The 19441-nt window shown below is 43.5% G+C and overlaps 1 protein-coding gene across 1 annotated transcript in view; it reads left to right on the forward strand.

Annotated features, from left to right (window-relative positions):
- ITGA11 (integrin subunit alpha 11) overlaps nucleotides 1-19441 on the forward strand; it is a 131332-nt gene that overhangs the window by 79077 nt on the left and 32814 nt on the right. Inside the window, exons 12-18 of the mRNA XM_070953806.1 lie at nucleotides 30-174; nucleotides 2160-2308; nucleotides 4142-4282; nucleotides 13961-14164; nucleotides 17481-17611; nucleotides 18084-18250; nucleotides 18949-19091. Of these exons, the coding sequence (XP_070809907.1) occupies nucleotides 30-174; nucleotides 2160-2308; nucleotides 4142-4282; nucleotides 13961-14164; nucleotides 17481-17611; nucleotides 18084-18250; nucleotides 18949-19091 (1080 nt within the window). The remainder of the gene's footprint in view (nucleotides 1-29; nucleotides 175-2159; nucleotides 2309-4141; nucleotides 4283-13960; nucleotides 14165-17480; nucleotides 17612-18083; nucleotides 18251-18948; nucleotides 19092-19441) is intronic.

Genomic DNA, 19441 nt, shown 5'->3' on the forward strand with positions numbered 1-19441 from the left:
CCCTCCGCTTTTTTTAATTCCATGAATAGGATGGGATTCTGCTTGGAGCTGTTGGTGCCTATGACTGGAATGGTGCCGTCCTCAAGGAGACCAGCAGTGGCAAAGTTGTTCCTCATCGAGAATCCTACCTTCAAGAGTTTCCAGATGAACTGAAAAATCATGGGGCCTATCTTGGTAAGAACAATGTCTGGAATGCCACCAGTTTCTCATGTAGACCACGCAAGCTTCTGGATCAGTACCAGCAAAGCTTAACCAAAGCTGCAGTTCGGACATGAAATGCTGGAGTTTATATACCACCTTTCCCCATTCAGTTCCCAAATTATACAGCCACAAAAATACAATTAAATGATACTTCATGTTGTATGTATTTAAAATATTATTTTAAATGGAGAAAAGTAGAAAACCAGCAATTTGTTGCTGAATTCCAGATAAGAGAGAAACTGATGGGATCTATAGAAAGGAGCCTATTGGGATGCAGACAAGGAGAAAAAAGCAGAAGCTGAATGGCATGAAAACAGAGATGTTTTTCTTGGTCCAGAAGCTGCCTGGAACTCCAACCCCTCTGGGAGGAACTCTAGATGGGACAGGAGTCTCCCAGAAGGGACAGCTCTCTGAGTTGAGGGTCAGCCGGGAGACACAGTTACAGCTAGATGGGCTGCAGGACGACTGTGGCCAGGAGGATCTTTGCTTAACTTGGGCCAGTGCACCTAGAGAAGAGGGCCCTGGCAAGAGTGAGAAAATGCTTGTTACTCTTGTATAGATGACTGCAATATGCTCTCTCTGTGGCTGGCTTTGAAGATGACCCAGAAGGTGCAGTTGGCAAGTGAGAGCCACTAAACGTATATAATGGTGCTGCAGGCTCTGCACCAGTCATCAGATTTCTGGATCCATCTCAAGGAGATGCTTTGAACCTAAACAGCCTGACCCAGGTTGGTGCCCAGGTACCTGCAGGTCTGCTACAAAGTAGTTCTACCCTTTCCAGTAGGTTAGGAATGGTGGGATTGCCTCCCCCATGATAGTCACAAAAGAGCCAACCTCCCACCCCCACCCCATTTTTCAGTTCTGGTGCCAACCATCTGAAATAATCATCCTCTGGGGATGCAGAGGGCACCTTGCTTCCAACCTTTAAGAAGACAGTTAGATGGATGGTCAGAAAAGCCTAGAGGGATCAAGACCTGGTCATTGGGATGAAGAAGGAGACAAAGGAGTTACATTTTCATTATAAATGAATGATTATTAATGAAGTCATTGCATATTATATTGTTCGTAATCGTATTTTTTATATCTATTTGTTTTAAATGTAAATCTCCTGTCAGGGTTCCAAGTAACACACCCAACCAATGAAGACTCCAAGGCCAGCAGTTCCTCAAGGTTCCATTTTATTAGAGATGTCATATTGGCACATCTGGGAAAACCTGAATCTGAAAGCTCCCGGGTTTTCCCCACCCAAAGGAAAGTCACAGTCCCTTCCCCTGCACCCACATGTCCATCACATGGTCCAATCAATCCCCCGTCCCAACTGGAGATGCCTCCCAGTCACGTCACTCCAGGTGCAGGCTGAACGTCCTTGACTCTCAGAGAAAAGAATGTTGTGATGGCTAAATATTTCTACCAACTCCATGCAAACCCCTCTCCCAGTTTTCCACAGACTAAGTGTGGCAGCCCTGAAGATCCAAAAAAAAAAAAAAAAAGATGGCCTCCAGGGCTGACATCCCCATGAGTCTCTAGACGTGAAAGGAGCACATTCACAGGGCAGGGGGTAAAAACCAAGATGGTACATTCAAAGTCCCACTTCTTTTTGGCATGTGCCATATGGGTGATTTGCAGAAAAGGGGAGGAGGGTTTCAGTTACATGGTCACTACTTCCATGTTGATATTTTAACAGTGCCTGTGGATAATCCAGTGTGGTAATCTAAAAACACAATAGATTAAGAAGAGATTATATAAATGAATCAAACCAATAAAACAACTGTAAACGAAGGCCATCCTGGATTTAAATTGTGTTGCAGGTTGTCAGAAAGTAAGAAAGGCTGTACAATATTGTAGAAAAGGACTCCAAACGTGATTATGACAGTGATGATGATCAGTTTTGGCCATGGAAATATGTTGCTGTTAGGGACTCCCTCCGCATGATCTCTTGTATGTTTATGTGTTTGTAGGCTACACTGTCACTTCGGTGGTGTCCACAAGACTCAACAGGATTTATGTAGCAGGAGCCCCTCGATTCAACCATACTGGAAAAGTGATTGTTTTCACAATGCACACAAATCGAAGCCTCACCATCCACCAGTCACTGACCGGAGAGCAGGTAAAGGGTATATGTCTGGGCATTGCTTTAGGAAGCTATGTGGCTGGCAAAGAAGGAGGCAGTGGCACAGGGCTGGATTAAAGCCAGCTGATGCCTAAGAAGAGTCCAGCAATGGTGCCCTTTGACAGAAGCAAGACTCCCAGGAGGAATAAATATGATATCTGATGAAAACTTCAAGCCAAACGTTGAAACTTTAATCATTACTATGTCAAAGAAAATGGTTTCTTTACCCCAATGCATATTAAAGTTGAATGTAGCAGATAAGAACAATTTATAAAATTAAGGAGTGTGGCCATTAAAAAGTTAAGGGCATAATACAGGTCATTCTCGACTTAGGACCACAACTGAGCCCAAGATTTATGTTGCTAAGCGAAATATTTGTTAAATGAACTTTGCCCCATTTTACAGCCTTCCTTGCCACCGTTGTTAAGTGAATCACTGCAGTTATTAAATTAGGTTGTTGAGTGAATCTGGCTCACCAGTTGACTTTGCTTGCCAGAAGGTCGGAAAAGATAATCACATGACCCCGGGACATTGCAACCGTCATAAATATGAGTCAGTTGCCAAGCATCTGAATTTTGAACGCATGACCATGGGGATGCTACAATGGTCGTAAGTGTGAAAAGCGGTCAGAAGTCACTTCTTTCAGTGCCACTGTAACTTTGAACAGTCACTAAATGAACTGTTAAACAAGATAAGGATTACTTGTAAAGGTAAAGGTTCCCTTGCACATACATGCTAATCGTTTCCGGATTTAGGGGCTCATCTCCATTTCTAAGCCCAAGAGCCAGCGCTGTCCGAAGACGTCCCCGTGGTCATATGGCCGGCATGACTCAACGCCAAAGGCGCACGGAACGCTGTTACCTCCCCACCAAAGGTGGTCCCTATTTTTCTACTTGCATTTTAACATGCTTTCGAACTGCTAGGATGGCAGAAGCTGGGACAAGTAATGGGAGTTCAACCCCTTACGCGGCACTAGGGATTTGAACTTCTGAACTGCTGACCTTCTGATCAACAAGCTCAGCATTTTAGCCACTGAGCCACTGCGTCCCTTAAGGACTATTGTAGCTAGAGGGGGAAAAAACTCTGTGGTGCCCTTGGACACCTAAGCACATACTTAGTTTGCTTAATTGATAACTATGGCCATATAATAATAACAGTAAAATTATTGTCTTCAAGCTGGTATTTTCCCCACAGCAATTCCAAAATAAAACAGCACTCAGGATTCAGGATCGACCCTTCTGTTTTTTCACTTTATCCTTTCAAGGCCATTTGTCTATGGGTCTGATATAATTTGCTGAAGAAATGCCTAGACAGGTTATAAATTATAAGAATAATTGTCTCCTTTAAGAAGTTGATTTTGAATTTTTCTACTTCAAGAATGACGGAAGTGGCCAAATGGAATGAATAAGCAATGCTGAATCGCCTATTATACAGACACATTTCTGTCTATAAAAGAATGCAAATCTTGGCATTCATCAGGAATCCACAGAATACTATTTACTTGATGTAAATAGGCTTCAATTCTTTCAAACTAAGTTAATCATTTTTTGCCATGGACTTTCAGTAAGACAATCAATCAATGGAAAGCAACTGAGAATAGCAGTTAATATGATCCTTAATCTTCCAGGATCAAAGTGTAATTCTCTCTCTGAAGTGTATTCCAGAAGCAACGTCTAGACAAGGAGATGATGGATGGTTTCCTCTGAGAAATGCCTTTCATTCCAGTAGTATCATTACAGATGCCATTAATTTCTCAGAAGCATATACAAATACAAAAATACACAGCTCTGTAGTTTTCATTCTGTATATATTTTTCGTATCCTTTTTCAGATCGGTGCCTACTTTGGAAGTGAAATCAGTTCAGCAGATGTTGATGGGAACGGCATGACAGACATTCTGCTGGTTGGAGCTCCCATGTATTTCAGTGAAGGGCGAGAGAGAGGAAAAGTCTACATCTACAGCTTAAAAGGGGTAATTCTTGGTACTGTGTTGACAAATGGGCATTTTCCTCAAGCCCTTTTACATTTGCTGCTTTTGTCCCATATGACAGCTGATCATTATTGACCAAGTAGATCAGTATTTTTCAACTTTGGAAGCTTGAAGATGGGTGGACTTCAACTCCCAGAAGGCTGGCCTGGGGATTCTGGGAGTTGAAGTCCACCCATCTTCAAGCTACCAAGGTTGAGAAACACTGGAGTAGATGCAGTTGGTTTCCAGTGATTAGAATATTCGACCAAAATATAGGATGATGATATTGATTCTGAATTCCATCTTTCTGAAGTGCCAAAGGTGCTTTTTTTCAAGAGGCAACTGGACTTTTTGGTGAGCAATAGACTTTGGAATGAACACCCTTCAAATGGTGCGGGAATACAAACAGATTTCCAGAAAAATTGCAGACTACAGGAACCGTTTGCGTTTCAGTTTGAGACACAGGCAGGACAGACTCATCCCCAACAGTGAAGGAACACAGGGCAGAAAACATCCTGCAGAAAGCGCAGTTCCACCTCCTCAATGAAAGAATTAGATTAATTTCACAATTTACCAGAAAGTCCAGTTGCCTCTTGAAAAAAGCACCTTTGGGATAACCATGACCTGGATGACTGAGAATTTCCACAGATACCTTTCTGATACCTTTCTTATCATTGAGATCAATAAAGAAGAATTGGGGAAAAACATTTAGAGTAACGAACACAAATATAAGGAAGAACAAGACACCTAGCCAGAAGTGTATTACAGGTAGTCCCCAACTTAAAACCACTATTGAGCTGTTGTTAAGTGAGACATTTGTTAAGTGAGTTTTGGACCTTCCTTGCCACAGTTGTTTAGTGTTAAGTGAACAGTTGATAAGGGCAGTTTTTTTTTTTTTTTTTAATTTGATTTATATGCCGCCCTTCTCCAGAGACTCAGGGTGGCTTACAATGCACTAAGCAATAGCCTTCATCCTTTTTGTATATTTATACGAAGTCAGCTTATTGCCCCCACAATCTGGGTCCTCATTTTACCTACCTTAGAAAGGATGGAAGGCTGAGTCAACCTTGAGCCTGGTAAGATTTGAACTTGCAGTAATTGCAGTTGCTAAGTTAGTAACCCAGTTGTTAAGTAACTCTGGCTTCCTCATAGACTTTGCTTGCCAGAAGGTCGCAAAAGGGGATCACGTGTCCCTGGGACACTGCGACCGTCATAAATATGAACCTGTTGCCAGGCATCTGAATTTTGATCATGTGACCATGGGGCTGCTGCAAAGCAGGGGTGAAATGCTCCCGATTCGGACCGGATCGCCTGATCCGGTAGCGATGGTGGCAGGTGGTTCGGAGAACCGGTAGCAAAAATCCCTGCCCCCCACCCCCGGCCATGCCCACCCAATCGCCTAGTCACCCGCTTGCCCCTTCTTTTAAAAAATGCTTTTAAAAGGTTTAAAAAAAAGGCTCTGATGATCCCAGCTGAGCCACGCGATTGTCAGAGCCTTTTTTTAACTTTTAAAAGCATTTTTTTACAACCTATTCAGCGCAGGTGCACGCACCTTGCATTTGGTGCATGGTGCGCACTGCATATGTGCACGCCCAGTGCGCATGCGCAGCCAGTGAACTGGTAGTAAACCGGTTCAGATTTCACCACTGCTGCAAAGGTTGTAAATGTGAAAAACAATCATAAATCACATTTTTCAGTGCCGTTGTAACTTTGAACGGTCCCTAAATGAACTGTTGTAAGTCAAGAACTACCTGTATTAGCATCTCATTTATTATCTCCAGTTGCACTAATGTCCGAAGCAATTCTCTAGGGCGGAATGCTGAAACAACCACATGAAACCCTCCCCCCACTTTTAATGCATCACATGTACAGTGCATGTAAAAACAGGACTTCAAAGCCACATTCTCAGCTACCATCTTAAGTTGTTGTTTTCCCCCCCAGACATTCTGATTGGTGTCTTAATCTAAGGAGCTCAAGGGGGCAACCATAGGGATTGCTACTCATTTATCTTCACAACAACTATTAAAGATAAGTTGTGCTGAGAAATTGTGTCTGACCTGAAATCTTACAGTGAGCTTCATGTTCAAATAGGGCTTTGATTTCTCCAGTACCAGAAAAGTTGTCTAAATACTACACCACATTCGTATTCTCACACCACATGTGTAACCAGGTCAGTTCAAGACCTATCTTCATAAGTTAATTTAATTTTAGCCTTAGTTTACTTTGTGTGCCACAGAAAGTTGTACAGTCAGTAACCAGGTGAAGCTGGTTGGCTAAATGAAGCCAATGGCTGCTGTTCTGGCCTAATGAGAAGTTGTCAGACTTGTATTTAACAGCAGCTTAAGCGTCCAAGGAGGAGCCAAGAAACAGCAGTAACAGAATGTAACAGAATAACAGAATTGGAAGGGACCTTGGAGGTCTTCTAGTCCAACCCCCTGCTCTAGCAGCAGACCCTATACCAGTGATGGCTAACCTTTTTGCCATCGCGTGCCAGGAGCAGGGGGAGCGCGGGGGGAGGGTGTCGCACGCATGCCCATACCCATAATTCTATGGACCCCGCCCCCGTGCATGTGCACGCAACCCCCCTGTTCCTGGCACGCGATGGCCCAGTGGGCCCATTTTTCTCTCTCCCCAGGCTCCAGAACCTTTCTAGGAGTCTGGGGAGGGCGTAAACAGCCTTCCGCCCCTCCAGAAGCCTTCCGGAGGCTGAAAACAGCCTGTTTGCCAACTTCCGGTGGGACCGAAAGGCCTGTTTTTTGCTCTCCCCAGGCTCCAGAACCTTTCTGTGGAGGGCGAAAACAGCCTTCCCCACACCCCCGGAGTCTCTCTGGAGGCCGAAAACAGCCCTTTTGCCAACTTCCAGTCCCACAGGAGCTGAACTCGCGTGCCCACCAATATGGCTACAAGTGCCATCTGTGGCACGCGTGCCATAGGTTCGCCATCATGGCCCTATACCATTTCAGACAAATTGCTGTCCAGTCCCCAGTGATGGAGCACCCACGACTTCTGAAGGCAAGCTGTTCCACTGATCAATTGATTAATCGCTGTTAGGAAATTTCTCCTTATCTCTAGGTTGGTTCTCACCTTGATTAGTTTCCATCCATTGCTTCTTATCCTGTCTTCGGGTATTTTGGAGAGTAGGTTGACCCCCTCTTCTTTGTGGCACCTCCTCAAGCACTGCTATCATGTCACTCCTAGCCCTTCTTTTCATTAGACTAGACATGCCCAATTCTTCCTATGTTTTAACCTCCAAAACTGTTTTAGCGACCAAAACAGGACACAATGTTCTAACTGTGGCCTTATGAAGGCATTATAAAGAGGGCCTTCCATCCTTCTGAGGTTAGTAAAACGAGGACCCAGATTGTTGGGGGCAATATGCTATCTCTGTAAAACTGCTTAGAAAGAACTATAAAGCCCTGTGAAGTAGTATATAAGTCTAAGTACTATTGATATACTAACACTTCATGTGAACGTGATTCTATCCCTCTGTTAATGCAGCCTAGGAGTGCTTTGACTTTTTTGGCAGCTAGGACTCCTAGATCCCTCTTGCAGTTAATACTATTGAGCCAGGTACCACCTATTCTATATCTGTGCTTTTGGTTTTTCTTGCCTAAGTGTAAAATCTTGTTTTTCTCATCACTGAATTTAATTTTGTTAGATAGGACCCAATGTTTAAATCTGTTAAGATCCTTCTGAACCTTGAGCCTATCTTCTGGAGTGTTGGCTATTCCCACCAGCTTGGTGTCATTTGCAAATTTGATGAGTTCTCCTTCTATCTCCCAGGGGTGAAATGCTCCCAGTTCGGACCGGCTCGGGTGAGTAGGTGATCTGTCCCCGTCCACACACACACACACAAACACAGCCAGCCGAGGGTTAAGGAAGCACTTGGAACACACCCAGGTCTTTATCTCCAACTTGGCAGCGATATACACACCGTCTGCCAAGTGCTTTTATTTCCACAGAAAACAGAAAGATAATATACTCAGCGTACAAGAGTCCAACAGAATTATTATTCCTCTCAGCAGTTTCGGATGAGGCTTTAGTGACTATCCAAGGTTTACTTTTGTTCGTCACAAGGATCACTGGCCACCACCCTCTATTATATAGTCTCTGGGGTGTGGTCCAGTGACTCAGTTCAGTGACCCTAGCACGCCTCCTGAGCTGCTGCAATCGTTTATCACGCCTTCGGAGGCGTGCGTCCAGGAATGATGTCTCTCCTTCGCTCTCATCCGAGCCACCTGTCTCCCTGCTAATCTCCTCTCCCTCGGCCGGCACCTGAGACAGTGCCAGAGGGGAGAGGCCTGGAGAGGGAGGCCTGGCTGACTCCTCTTCCTCATGCTCGGAGCTTTCTTCCTCCGATGGGACAGGCTCAGAGGGCGGGGCCACAAGAGTAGGTAGCGATGGTGGCGGGCAGTTCGGAGAACAGGTAGCAAAAATCCCTGCCCCTGCCCCCCCATGCCCAGCTGAGCCCCGCGATTATCAGAGCCTTTTTTTCCTTTTAAATGGCTCTGACCAGCCAAGCTCTGACATCCCAGCTGAGTTGCCTGCTAATCAGGCAACTCAGCTTGGATCGCCAGAGCCATGTAAAAGAAAAAAAGTTTCTTTTTTTTCTCCCCCCCCCCCACCTCCCAGCCTCCAGCTTGCATACCTTAGCTGCTGATCGCATGACGATCCCAATCCATGCATCAGCAAGCAACTGAATCTCCCTGCCTGCAATCAAGCTCATTGGTGAGCAGCTCTTTCTACCTGCCTGCCTTCCTGCCTAGACTTGTGGACTTCAACTCCCAGCAAAGCTGGCTGAGGAATTCTGGGAGTTGACGTCCACTAGTCTTAAAGTTGCCAAGGTTGGAGACCCCTGTTCTATTGAGTAAGTTTTTTTCCCCTTTGGGAGCTTTAAAAAAAAAGTTAATTGGGGTTTTTTTAGTTGTTCTTTTTTTAGACCTAGCCATTTAAAGTTTAGAAAGTTTTAAATTTAGCTGCTTTTATATAAAAATAAAAATAAATTAAAATAAAATAATATTTGTGCAGCTTTCTGAGATTTACTGTGTTTCTGTAGTGTTTCACTCTAACTACAGAAACACACAAAATCTCACAAAGCTGTATGTGGAATTTTGTGTGTGTAAAGTGTGAAAGTTGGTTTTTTGGGCTTTTTGTGGCTGTGTGAGGTTCCTGCTTGTTGCGGGGCCATTTTGAGTCTAGCACAGCTGCTTTTACATTGTGGGTGAGCCAGTTGTGTTGTGTTGTGTTTTGTAGGTTAAAAAAGGGCAAAGAAGTGACATTGACTTGGCCACGCCCACCCAGTCACCTTACCACCAAGCCCCGCCCACTAATTAATCTACACCCACAGAACCGGTAGCAAAAAAATTTTAGATTTCACCCCTGCTATCTCCCCATCTAAATCATTTATGAAGATATTGAAGAGTATTGGGCCTAAGATATAAACTTGGGGTATCCCACTGCTTACTTCCCTCCATATAGATGTTGTTCCATTGTGGACTACCCACTGAGTGTGGTTGGTCAGCCAGTTCTTCAGGGTTCCAAGTAATAAATCCATAGAAAGCAGAACTCAGAGGCAGGTAGATTCTTCAAAGGACAATTTTTTTGGAGATATCATCTTGGCACAAAACTGGTGAAAACTGACTCTGAAAGTTCCCACAGTTTTCACCTGATTTAAAAGTGAAAGTTCCCCCTTTCCCCAAACAATCAGTCACATTGTCCAATCAAGGTGCTGGCTGGTTGCATGGTAACCGGTCTCCTCTCTCCAGCCACCTGTTGAAATATCCTTGGTTCCCACAGGAAATTATTTTGTCCTGGCTACAAAACCCCCATCTAACTATTTTCCCCCTTCCTATCCCATCTTCGCATTATGGCAACTCTGAAGCCCCCAAAATGGCCCCGCCAGGTTCGCTTCAGAGTTGACACAGTTACTAATCCATCTGGTGCTGATGCTCTCTAATCCACATTTTTCTAGGTTGTGGTCTACTTTATCAAATGCCTTACTGAAGTCCAAGTAAATTATGTTGACAGCATTTTGCTGCTCCAATAATTTAGTCGCTTTGTCAAAGAATGCAATAACATTTGTCTGGCATGATCTGTTTTTGATAAACCCTTGTTGGCTTCTGTTATAATTTTGCTTGCCTCTAGGTGTTTGCAGATTCATTGCTTATCTTTTCCAGAATCTTCCAAGGTATTGATGTCAGGCTGATAAGTCTGTAATTTCCTGGATCTGTGTTTTTTTCTCCTTTTTTTGAAGATGGAAACTATGTCAGCTCTTTTCCAGTTCTCTGGTAGTTCCACATTGCTTCAGGATCTTTGAAAGACATGGTTCAAAGGTTCTAAGATCATGTCTGCCAGATCCTTCAGAAATTTGTGGTGTAATCCACGTGGACCCAGTGATTTGAACTCATCTAGAGTGGACAGATGTCCTCTTATCATTTTCTTGCCTTTTTTGACTTGTATTCCTAATCTGTCTTTTATGATACTGTTTTTGATAGATTGGACTGTTTTTTCCATAGGTATAAAGACAGGTGCAAAGAATGAATTAAGCAGGTCTGCTTTCTCCCCAATGCTCACGACCTTCTTGCCGTTTTCTTCCATTTGTGGATCAATCATTTCTTTGACTTTTTTTTGTGTTTTTACATGAAAGAAGCTTTTTAATTGCATTTGATGTTTGTGTTCTGACCTAAGCTTCCCAAGAGCATGAAGCAGACTCCTTCTCCTGACAAAAACCCCTTTTTATTAAGTTACTGTGAATTCTTCTCATTCACATCTAGCAAAGTCTTTCAAGGGAGAATTTACAGTCACAGACCTTATCTGGCTTGGGGAGCTGCCAGGCCAATATCTTCAAAGCTTGGCAAAGAGTCTTGGAGAGTCACAACCAATTAGGTGAACTAATTGTCTCCTGCACACTCCACTCCCCTTTCGCTCCTCTTTTATTCCCTCTGGGAGGGGCCAATCATCCTCCACCTGTGGCCTTACTCCCAAGTCGACCCTTGTTCTTTAGCTGTTCCCTTCGTCTGGCAACTCTGCCCATGCACATACTGGGAACAGGCTCCAGCTGTTCTTCTGCCCCACTGATGTCCAACTCTGAAGGCAGCTGATAACTGGCATCCAGCCCTGGCTCCCTTTCTGCCTCCGACGCAGAGCCCTCATCAGAGCCTTCCCCAGACTCCAGGACTGGCCCACGTTCCTCCCCAACCTCCTCACTGTCCGAATCTGCTGCCAGCTTCACTGGCCACTGGCGGGCCACAACAGTTTGTTGCAAGCTTGAGTTCATTTTGAACTTTAGCTTTCCTGACTTCATCTTTGCAGGGTCGGGCGATATCCTGATATTCTGTCTTAGTTATGTACCCCTCTTTCCATTTTTTATACTTGTGCTTTTTGTTTTTCAATTTATCAGAGAGTTCTTTGTGCAGCCATGTTGGTTTCTTCTGGGATCTCTTATTTCTCTTCTTCAATAGTATTGTGCTAGATTGGGCTTTTATAAACTCACTTTTTAAAGTTTCCCAAGCTTCTTGGGATGTTTTCCCCTTAAGGATTTCCATCCATGGAATTCTTCCCAACAGTAGTAGTTTTCACTTACCTTCACTATCACTACCGGAACTGTGAGCACGTGAGCACTTGCTTTGCTTGTGTGTGGCACTTCTGCACATGTGCAGAGTGTCCATGATGACGTTCAGGCGGGTGGGTTGAGTCTCCCACCGCCGCTACCGGTGTGCCTGAACCAGGGTGAACCAATAGAAACCCACCACTGCTTCTCAAGCACTCTCAAAAGTTTGTTGAAATTGACTCTCTTAAAGTCCAAGAATCTAGTTTGACTTTGTTCTATTGCTTATGCTTGCATTATGTTGAATTCTAATATTGCATGATCACTCTCCTCCAAGTTTCCTGTAACTTCAACCCCTTCTATTATATATTACATTCAGTTTTGGTTGCCACGATGTAAAAAAGATGTGGAGACTCTAGAAAGAGTGCAGAGAAGAGCCACAAAGATTATTAGGAGACTGGAGGCTAAAACATATGAAGAACTGGGTATGTCTAGTTTAATGAAAAGAAGGACTAGGGGAGACAGGATAGCAGTGACCCAATATCTCAGGGGCTGCCCCAAAGAAGAGGGAGTCAAGCTATTCTCCAAAGCACCTGAGAGTAGGACAAGAAGCAATGGGTGGAAACTAATCAAGGAGGAAAGCAACTTAGAACTAAGGAGAAATTTCCTGACAGTGAGGACAATTAATCAGTGGAACGACTTGCCTCCAGAAGTTGTAAATGCTCCAACACTGGAAGTTTTTATGAAGATGTTAGATAACCATTTGTCTGAAGTGGTGTAGGGTTTCCTGCCTAGGCAGGGGGTTGAACTAGAAGACCTCCAAGGTCCCTTCCAACTCTGTTATTCTGTATTCTATTTATTTATTTTTATTTATTTTAATTAGTCATATTTCTATGCCGCCCACTCTCTGAGGACTCTGAGCAGCTTACACCAAAGACAGTATACTAAATAGCATATTGCCCCCAACAATCTGGGTCCTCATTTTATCCACCTCGAAAGGATGGAAGGCTGAGTCAACCTTGAGCCGGTGAGATTTGATCCGCTGATCTGCTGAACTAGCAGTCAGCTGAAGTAGCTGCAGTACTGCACTCTAACCACTGCGCCACCTCACTACCTTCTGTATTATTTCATCTCTGTTAGTGAGAATTTAATCCAGTATGGCTGTCCCTCTAGTTCTCTTCTCTTTTTGGGAGACAAAGTTGTCTACTAGGTTTATAAGAAATCTGTTTGATCTTCCACTAGGTGCAGAGTTTGTCTCCCAGTTGATGTCAGGGTAGTTAAATCTCCCATTACTATTGAGGAGTAGTTCCTACATACCTTAGATAACTGATTAACAAAAGGTTCATCTATTTCCTCTGGCTGGGTGGGTGACCTGTAGTGTACGTCTGAGACAATGATGTTCTTTTTTCCCTGAAATATATATTGTGGTGGGAAACTCTACTAACATAACAGTAGAAATGGAAATGAAGATTCTTTGGGTTCAAAAGACATGCTACTTTCCTGAAATTATAGAGAGTGGTGAGCTGAAGATGACAAAAGGTAGGGGAATGATGGAAAATAATGAAATGTTACTTTTATTTTTTTAAAGAAAAATCAATGTGGCATATAACAATTTATTAAAGAAATCCTAAAGCACTAAAGAGCTTGGGAGGACAAACATCAACCCTAAGAGAAAGATCTTTCTCAAACAGCAGAAGAAAAACCCCTGCATTTAATTAGGCTTCTTCTCAGCAAACTGTGAGGTCTAGGACAACTCGCTGCAGCCAACTTGCCATGGGACAATTCAATGCTGTATTAATAGTTTTATTTAGTTACTTTTATTATTGGTGACTACCTTTTCATCAAAATTATTGTAACTCCTTTGTTTCTGGATTATTTTATTATTAATGGCCACAGTTCAGTTGAAATTAATTTAACTGTTGTATTTGTTGAATTGTCCTGCGGCAAGTTGGTTGTGGCGAGTTGGCTGCTGTCCCATTCTGAACTGTGGTGTCAATTTCAATGCATTTTCTGCCTGGATTTCTCACTTTCTCCATTTCTTTTTTGAGGGGCAACAAGTTTTCTGACAAATTGTATTCATGGTTAATTCCGTGCTGATACACAAATGTGCTTTTTCATCTTTTCTCTTCTTAAAGAACCAGTTTGTCCCTAATGGAGCCCTGAAGGACTTGCCCGGCTATCAGAATTCCAGGTTTGGGTCCTGCATTGCCTCTGTGCCTGACTTGAACCAGGATTCTTACAGCGATGTAGTTGTGGGAGCTCCTCTGGAGGATGAGCATCAGGGAGCTCTGTACATCTTCCACGGTTATAGGGAAAATCTGATCCGGAGATATAAGCAGGTACAGATTCTCTGTAGGCTGTGGGACAAAGGTAGAGAAGGGGTGATGGTTGGGGCCTACATTGGCTTCTGGGCTTGAGTGAAATTCCATTCAGTTAATCCAGTATATTTAACATTGTTAAAATCTCTGCATGCAATAATTTTATTCTAGTGACATGTTATTCATTTTATTCATATCACTTTGGGGTGGGGATCCAGGGGGTTTGCCCAAGGAGCCCTAGACTCAGCTGCAGGGGTGAAATGCTCCCGGTTCTGACCGGATCGCCCGATCCAATAGCGATGGCAGAGGGTGGTTTGGAGAACCGGTAGCAAAAATCCCTCCCCATGCCCAGGTGAGCCGTGCAATCATCAGAGGTTTCTTTTTTTACTTTTAAAAGCATTTTTTCTACAACCTCTTAGGAAAAAAAATGCCTTTAAAAGCCTCTGGCAATCCCAGCTGAGTTGCCTGATCGTCAGAGGCTTCTGAAGAAAAAATGCTTTTAAAAGTGAAAAAAAAAAAAGTTGGCCACGCCCACTCAGTCACATTACCCTCCCACCAAGCCACGCCCTCAGAACCGGTAGTAACAAATTTTAGATTTCACCCCTGCTCAGCTGGTTCACCCCCGCAGTAGGGGACAGACTATTGTTATGAATGTGAGACTCGACTAGAGAGAATTAACAGAACAACAATAGATCTCCTCATATATTTCCTAGAAGCCGGTTAGTTAGAAAAGGATGAGGCTGCAGGTCATTGGTGTCCCTCAACTAACTGCCAGCACTGGCACTCTGAATAAACTATACAATTGGTGCCTTAAACCTGCACGGAAATACCGGCAATACGCGACTTGCAAACAGTCACTTAGCAACCATTCAAAGTTACGATGGAACCCCCCAAAAGCTGCTTGTTATCTTATTTCAAAGTTATAACAGCTGCACCCTCTGCAGTCAGGTGATCACATTTTGGGTGCTTAGCAACCAGCTCACTTTGATGGCTGTTCACAGCATCCTGCAGTCATGTGACTACAGTTTTTAATGGTCTTTTTCCCCAATTTCCAGTAAAAAGAAAAAAAAAATAGAGACAATTCATTCACTTAAGATTGCCATGTTCACTTAACTGGTTGCTGGTATCCTTAAGATTTGTATTGACTGTTTCCCTATGACTGTCATTAAGTGCTGTACCTTATGACTCTTGACGAATGTACCTTTTCTTTTAAGTACTCCGAGAGCATATGCACCAAGACAAATTCCTTGTGTGTCCAATCACACTTGGCCAATAAAGATTTCTATTCTATTCTATTCTATTCTATTCTATTCTATTCTATTCTATTCTATTCTATTCTATTCTATTCTATTCTATTCTATTCTATTCTATTCTACTAACAATCACCACAAAAAATGCTGAAAAATTGGGTCTGTTCACCTTGATCCATTTAACAACCATAACAACTACTTCCAGGCTCAATTATGGTCATAAGATGAGGACTACTTGCCTTTGTATTTTCTCACATTGGCAATATAATTTGGTACCCGGTTCACCTCTTATAGATGATGTAATCTAGTTAAGCAGGTGGATGAGTTCAAGCAAATGGCTCTCTGCATCTTTGGTTGTTGCATCTACTGATATGACACAAATAGTGTTCAAGCAGGTTTTGCCAGCATATGGTAGCTACTTCTGGAAGAAAGAAAACGCCTGAAAACAAAAACCCGAGTATTCAAAACAGCCATCATGCTGATCTTGTCCTATCATGCAGAGGACCTGTTGTATGCTCAGGACCTCTAGAACCTGAAGTGTTTCAAAAAAGATATTTCCTCCAGTCCTGGGCAGTGATGGTGGAATGAGGACTTTTCCACATTTGCACAGCTCATAACACACCACAGTTGAAAATGAAATCACATCTTTATTGCTCTGGATGTATCAGCAGAACACACCTACCTGGATGGAAAGTCGCAAAATAAAATGCACTGCCCCAAAGAGCTGGATTAGCCATGTAGAGGCTAAGAAGCACAGCAGCTATGCTGTAATGCGCATATATGCTCATTTTCAGATCTCAGGGAATCCATGCAGAAAAAAAATCACAAGAAAGGTCTATTTTGCATATGGAAATATCACAATGCAGTTCACTTCTAGCCTACAAAAGCCATGTTTTACAACATTTACAACAGCAAAGCCGCAGGACAGCAGATGAGTTGCAACCAATGAAAATTCCCACCACTGCAACTGCTAGTAGTGTGTGGGGTGCAAAGTTCAAAAAGTGATGTCTGTCTTTGGCAGTCATTGCCTCTTGCTATCCGCTGTCCTACAGCCACTAGGGCCCTTCTGTTGGTGCATAAATGAATGAATGCTGCAGAGAAGCCTCTGGAAAGAAACTCCCCTTGGAACGCCCAGGTCCTTTAACTGCAGGACGGGATTAAGGGAGCCAGATTCACAGGGATTTTCTTTAATGTATTTAATGTCAAAGATTAGAGTACCAAATCTTGGGAACGGAGATAGGAAGCCTTTAGGTCTCCTTTATGAGTGTGCCCCTTGAGGCAGGCTTCTTTGAAGCCTTGAGTCTCTCTTTCCCATCTGGTTGCAGGATATTTCTTACTTAAGCCAGTCAGTCCCTTTCTCATCTTCACACTGTTGGTGTTTGAAGATGTTTCTCCTCTTTGTTGTTCCCAAAATGGGTCCCAGCCTGGCGCCAAAGGAATCTAGGACTGGATTATCCATTTTTCTGAATGGGGATGCAGCATCTGTCTAGGCCTAGAGGCCCCAAAGAGGAACAAGTGGCAGATTTGTTAGTTGTCCTTGGACATTCCTGGCCCATTACACATCTACATCCCACAGCAACATGTATTTATCGGCTGCAGAAGAATATTTATGAGATTTACAGTGGGCCTCTTCTCTTTTCTCCTTATTCTTCCTCAAAACAACAATCCTGTCAGGTAGGCTGGGATAGGTTGATACTGATTGCCCTAGAGATACAATAGTGGCTGGTTTTGAACCCAAGACTAACAAGTGTAACCTAAGGCTCAAAAGTCACAAGAGCCCAAAACCCCTTTGTGTTCCACCACATTGTAATTTACCAGATTAGAACTGTGGAATGTAACTGAGGAGGGAATTATTAAATACAGGGAGAGTAACTGAAATTGATGCCAACTGGCTTTTTGTCATGGCCACACCTAACCAGCTTTTCAAGGACAATCTTCTCTCACTCATCTAGGGACTCTGGGAACTGAACTCAAGCAATAGGCCTTGTACACAGAGGTGTAATTTGGGTGTGCATACTTGTTAAAATACATAATTGCTTTTGCACAGCTATGTTTAAAGAAAACTATTTTTTCCCTTGGTCTTCCAGAGAATTGCAGCTGCTGACCTTTCTCCTGGCTTTATGTATTTTGGGAGCAGCATCCATGGAAACCTGGATATGAATGAAGACAAGCTGGTGGATCTTGCTGTGGGCTCCCGTGGAAGTGCTGTCCTATTATGGTTGGTCATATTAAATATAAGACAGAGTGAAGACAGAGTGAAACTTGTGGGGGGGGGGCAAGGAGGAAGGGAACAAAACCTAACCAACACCCCGAGTTAGTAGGTGTCCATTATTAGGAGGCTAGGGAGTATGAGTGCAAGCACTGAGGTTTTAGATCCATGCCCCTCCTGGCTTGTGAAAGCTTCCCAGGTGATGACATGCGGATGGCTTCTGGCAGTGATTAATGCTTCCCTGTGGGAGGGGGTGGTACCCTAGCATTTTAAGGAGGCTGTGGTCCACCCTCTTCTCAAGAAGCCATCATTAGACCCTATTGGATAATTTTCACCTTGTCTCACCTTGCCTTACTGTAGCACACGGGCTGCAGCAAGGAAGCTTTTCCCCCTGGTGAATCCAAAGCTCTGAGCCCCCCGCCCAGTAATGCGTTCCTGGACTGGCTCAAGATAGCAGCCGCCTTTCCCTCTTCCCTACCAGGTCCCGCAGTGTGGTCCAAATCAATGCCACCCTCCAGTTTGAGCCCTCCAAAATCAACATCTTCACCAAGGACTGTGTTCGGAATGGGAAAGAGGCCACCTGTCTGTCAGCCTTTGTTTGCTTCACTGCCGTTTTTCTCTCCGCTCATTTTCAGACAGCTCATGTAGGTAAGTGGCAGGGGCTGCCCTCCCTTGAGGGCTGTTCTCCCCATTGGGTGGCTGCATTGCTCCCCCAGGGAGGGGGCTTTTACTCAGGACACCATCCTGTCCCAGACGCTCAGGGCAGGGCACCGGGAGATGAAAGAAGCATTTAAGGGGAGAAAAGCCTGAAATTGTCACCAGAATCCAGTGGTTACAAGGAAGCCCTTCTTAACTTCTTCCCATCACTTCAATTTAATCATCACTTGCTTGTTTAAAGTAAGTTTCCTATTTAAGAAGTATATTTATAAGACAATTGTGGCAGTTTTTGGAACCACATGTAACAGTAAAGGAATGGGGCTGTAGAAGGAGTTAACGAAGTGTTCACAGAGCACTGATGACGTTAGGTCATGAAACGTCTGCAAGAAAACAAACCAACTCAGAGAGTACCAAGGGCCCCTCATGTCAACCCTGAACTACGAATATTCTCCCTTATATTAAATCTCATGTTAATAATTAATTTAATTAATTTAATTTAATTTAATTTATATGCCGCCCTGAGTCTTCGGAGAGGGGCGGCATATAAATTTAATTAATTAAATTAAATTAATTAAATTAATTATTAATATGAGATTTGAAATAACTTGAGATTCTGGTCTCAAGTTAGTTCTACGTTTTACTTCACGTTGGGGAATAAATTATTTAGCCTCAATCTTCCTTTATTTCAGCGTTGAATTACAACCTCACCATTGATGAACGACGATATATTCCCCGAGCCTACCTGGATGAAAATGGAGAGCGACTTGCCCACAAGGCAGCCACCTTGCTTGCTGGGCAGGAACATTGTGACAGGATGGATTTTCATGTCTTGGTAGGGATTTTCTTGTTGGGGAACTGCACTCAAATTTTGGTTTTGTCTCAAAAGAGCAGAAAAGATTGTCACCTCTCAGGGATGCCTGTAGGCAGGAGGTGTTGGAGGAGTAAGCTTTGCAAGGTTTTTAGACAGGGCGGCACCTTGAAGCTCTGCCCCTTTTGGACAGGTGTGCCGATTTTGGCTCCCTAGTGGATGCTCCTGTTTTCAATCCAGCTGTGTGAAACATTTCCTGCACGTTTTTTCACAAAATAGCAATAGCACTTAGACATACATATATACCGCTTCACAGTGCTTTACAGGCCTCCTTAAGTGGTTTTAAATTGTCTTAGGAAAGCTTGAGCATTTGT

Source organism: Pituophis catenifer, unplaced genomic scaffold (assembly GCF_029215685.1).
Source record: "Pituophis catenifer annectens isolate HBS135680 unplaced genomic scaffold, rPitCat1.0.hap2 SCAF_14, whole genome shotgun sequence".
Taxonomy (NCBI): Eukaryota; Metazoa; Chordata; class Lepidosauria; order Squamata; family Colubridae; genus Pituophis; species Pituophis catenifer.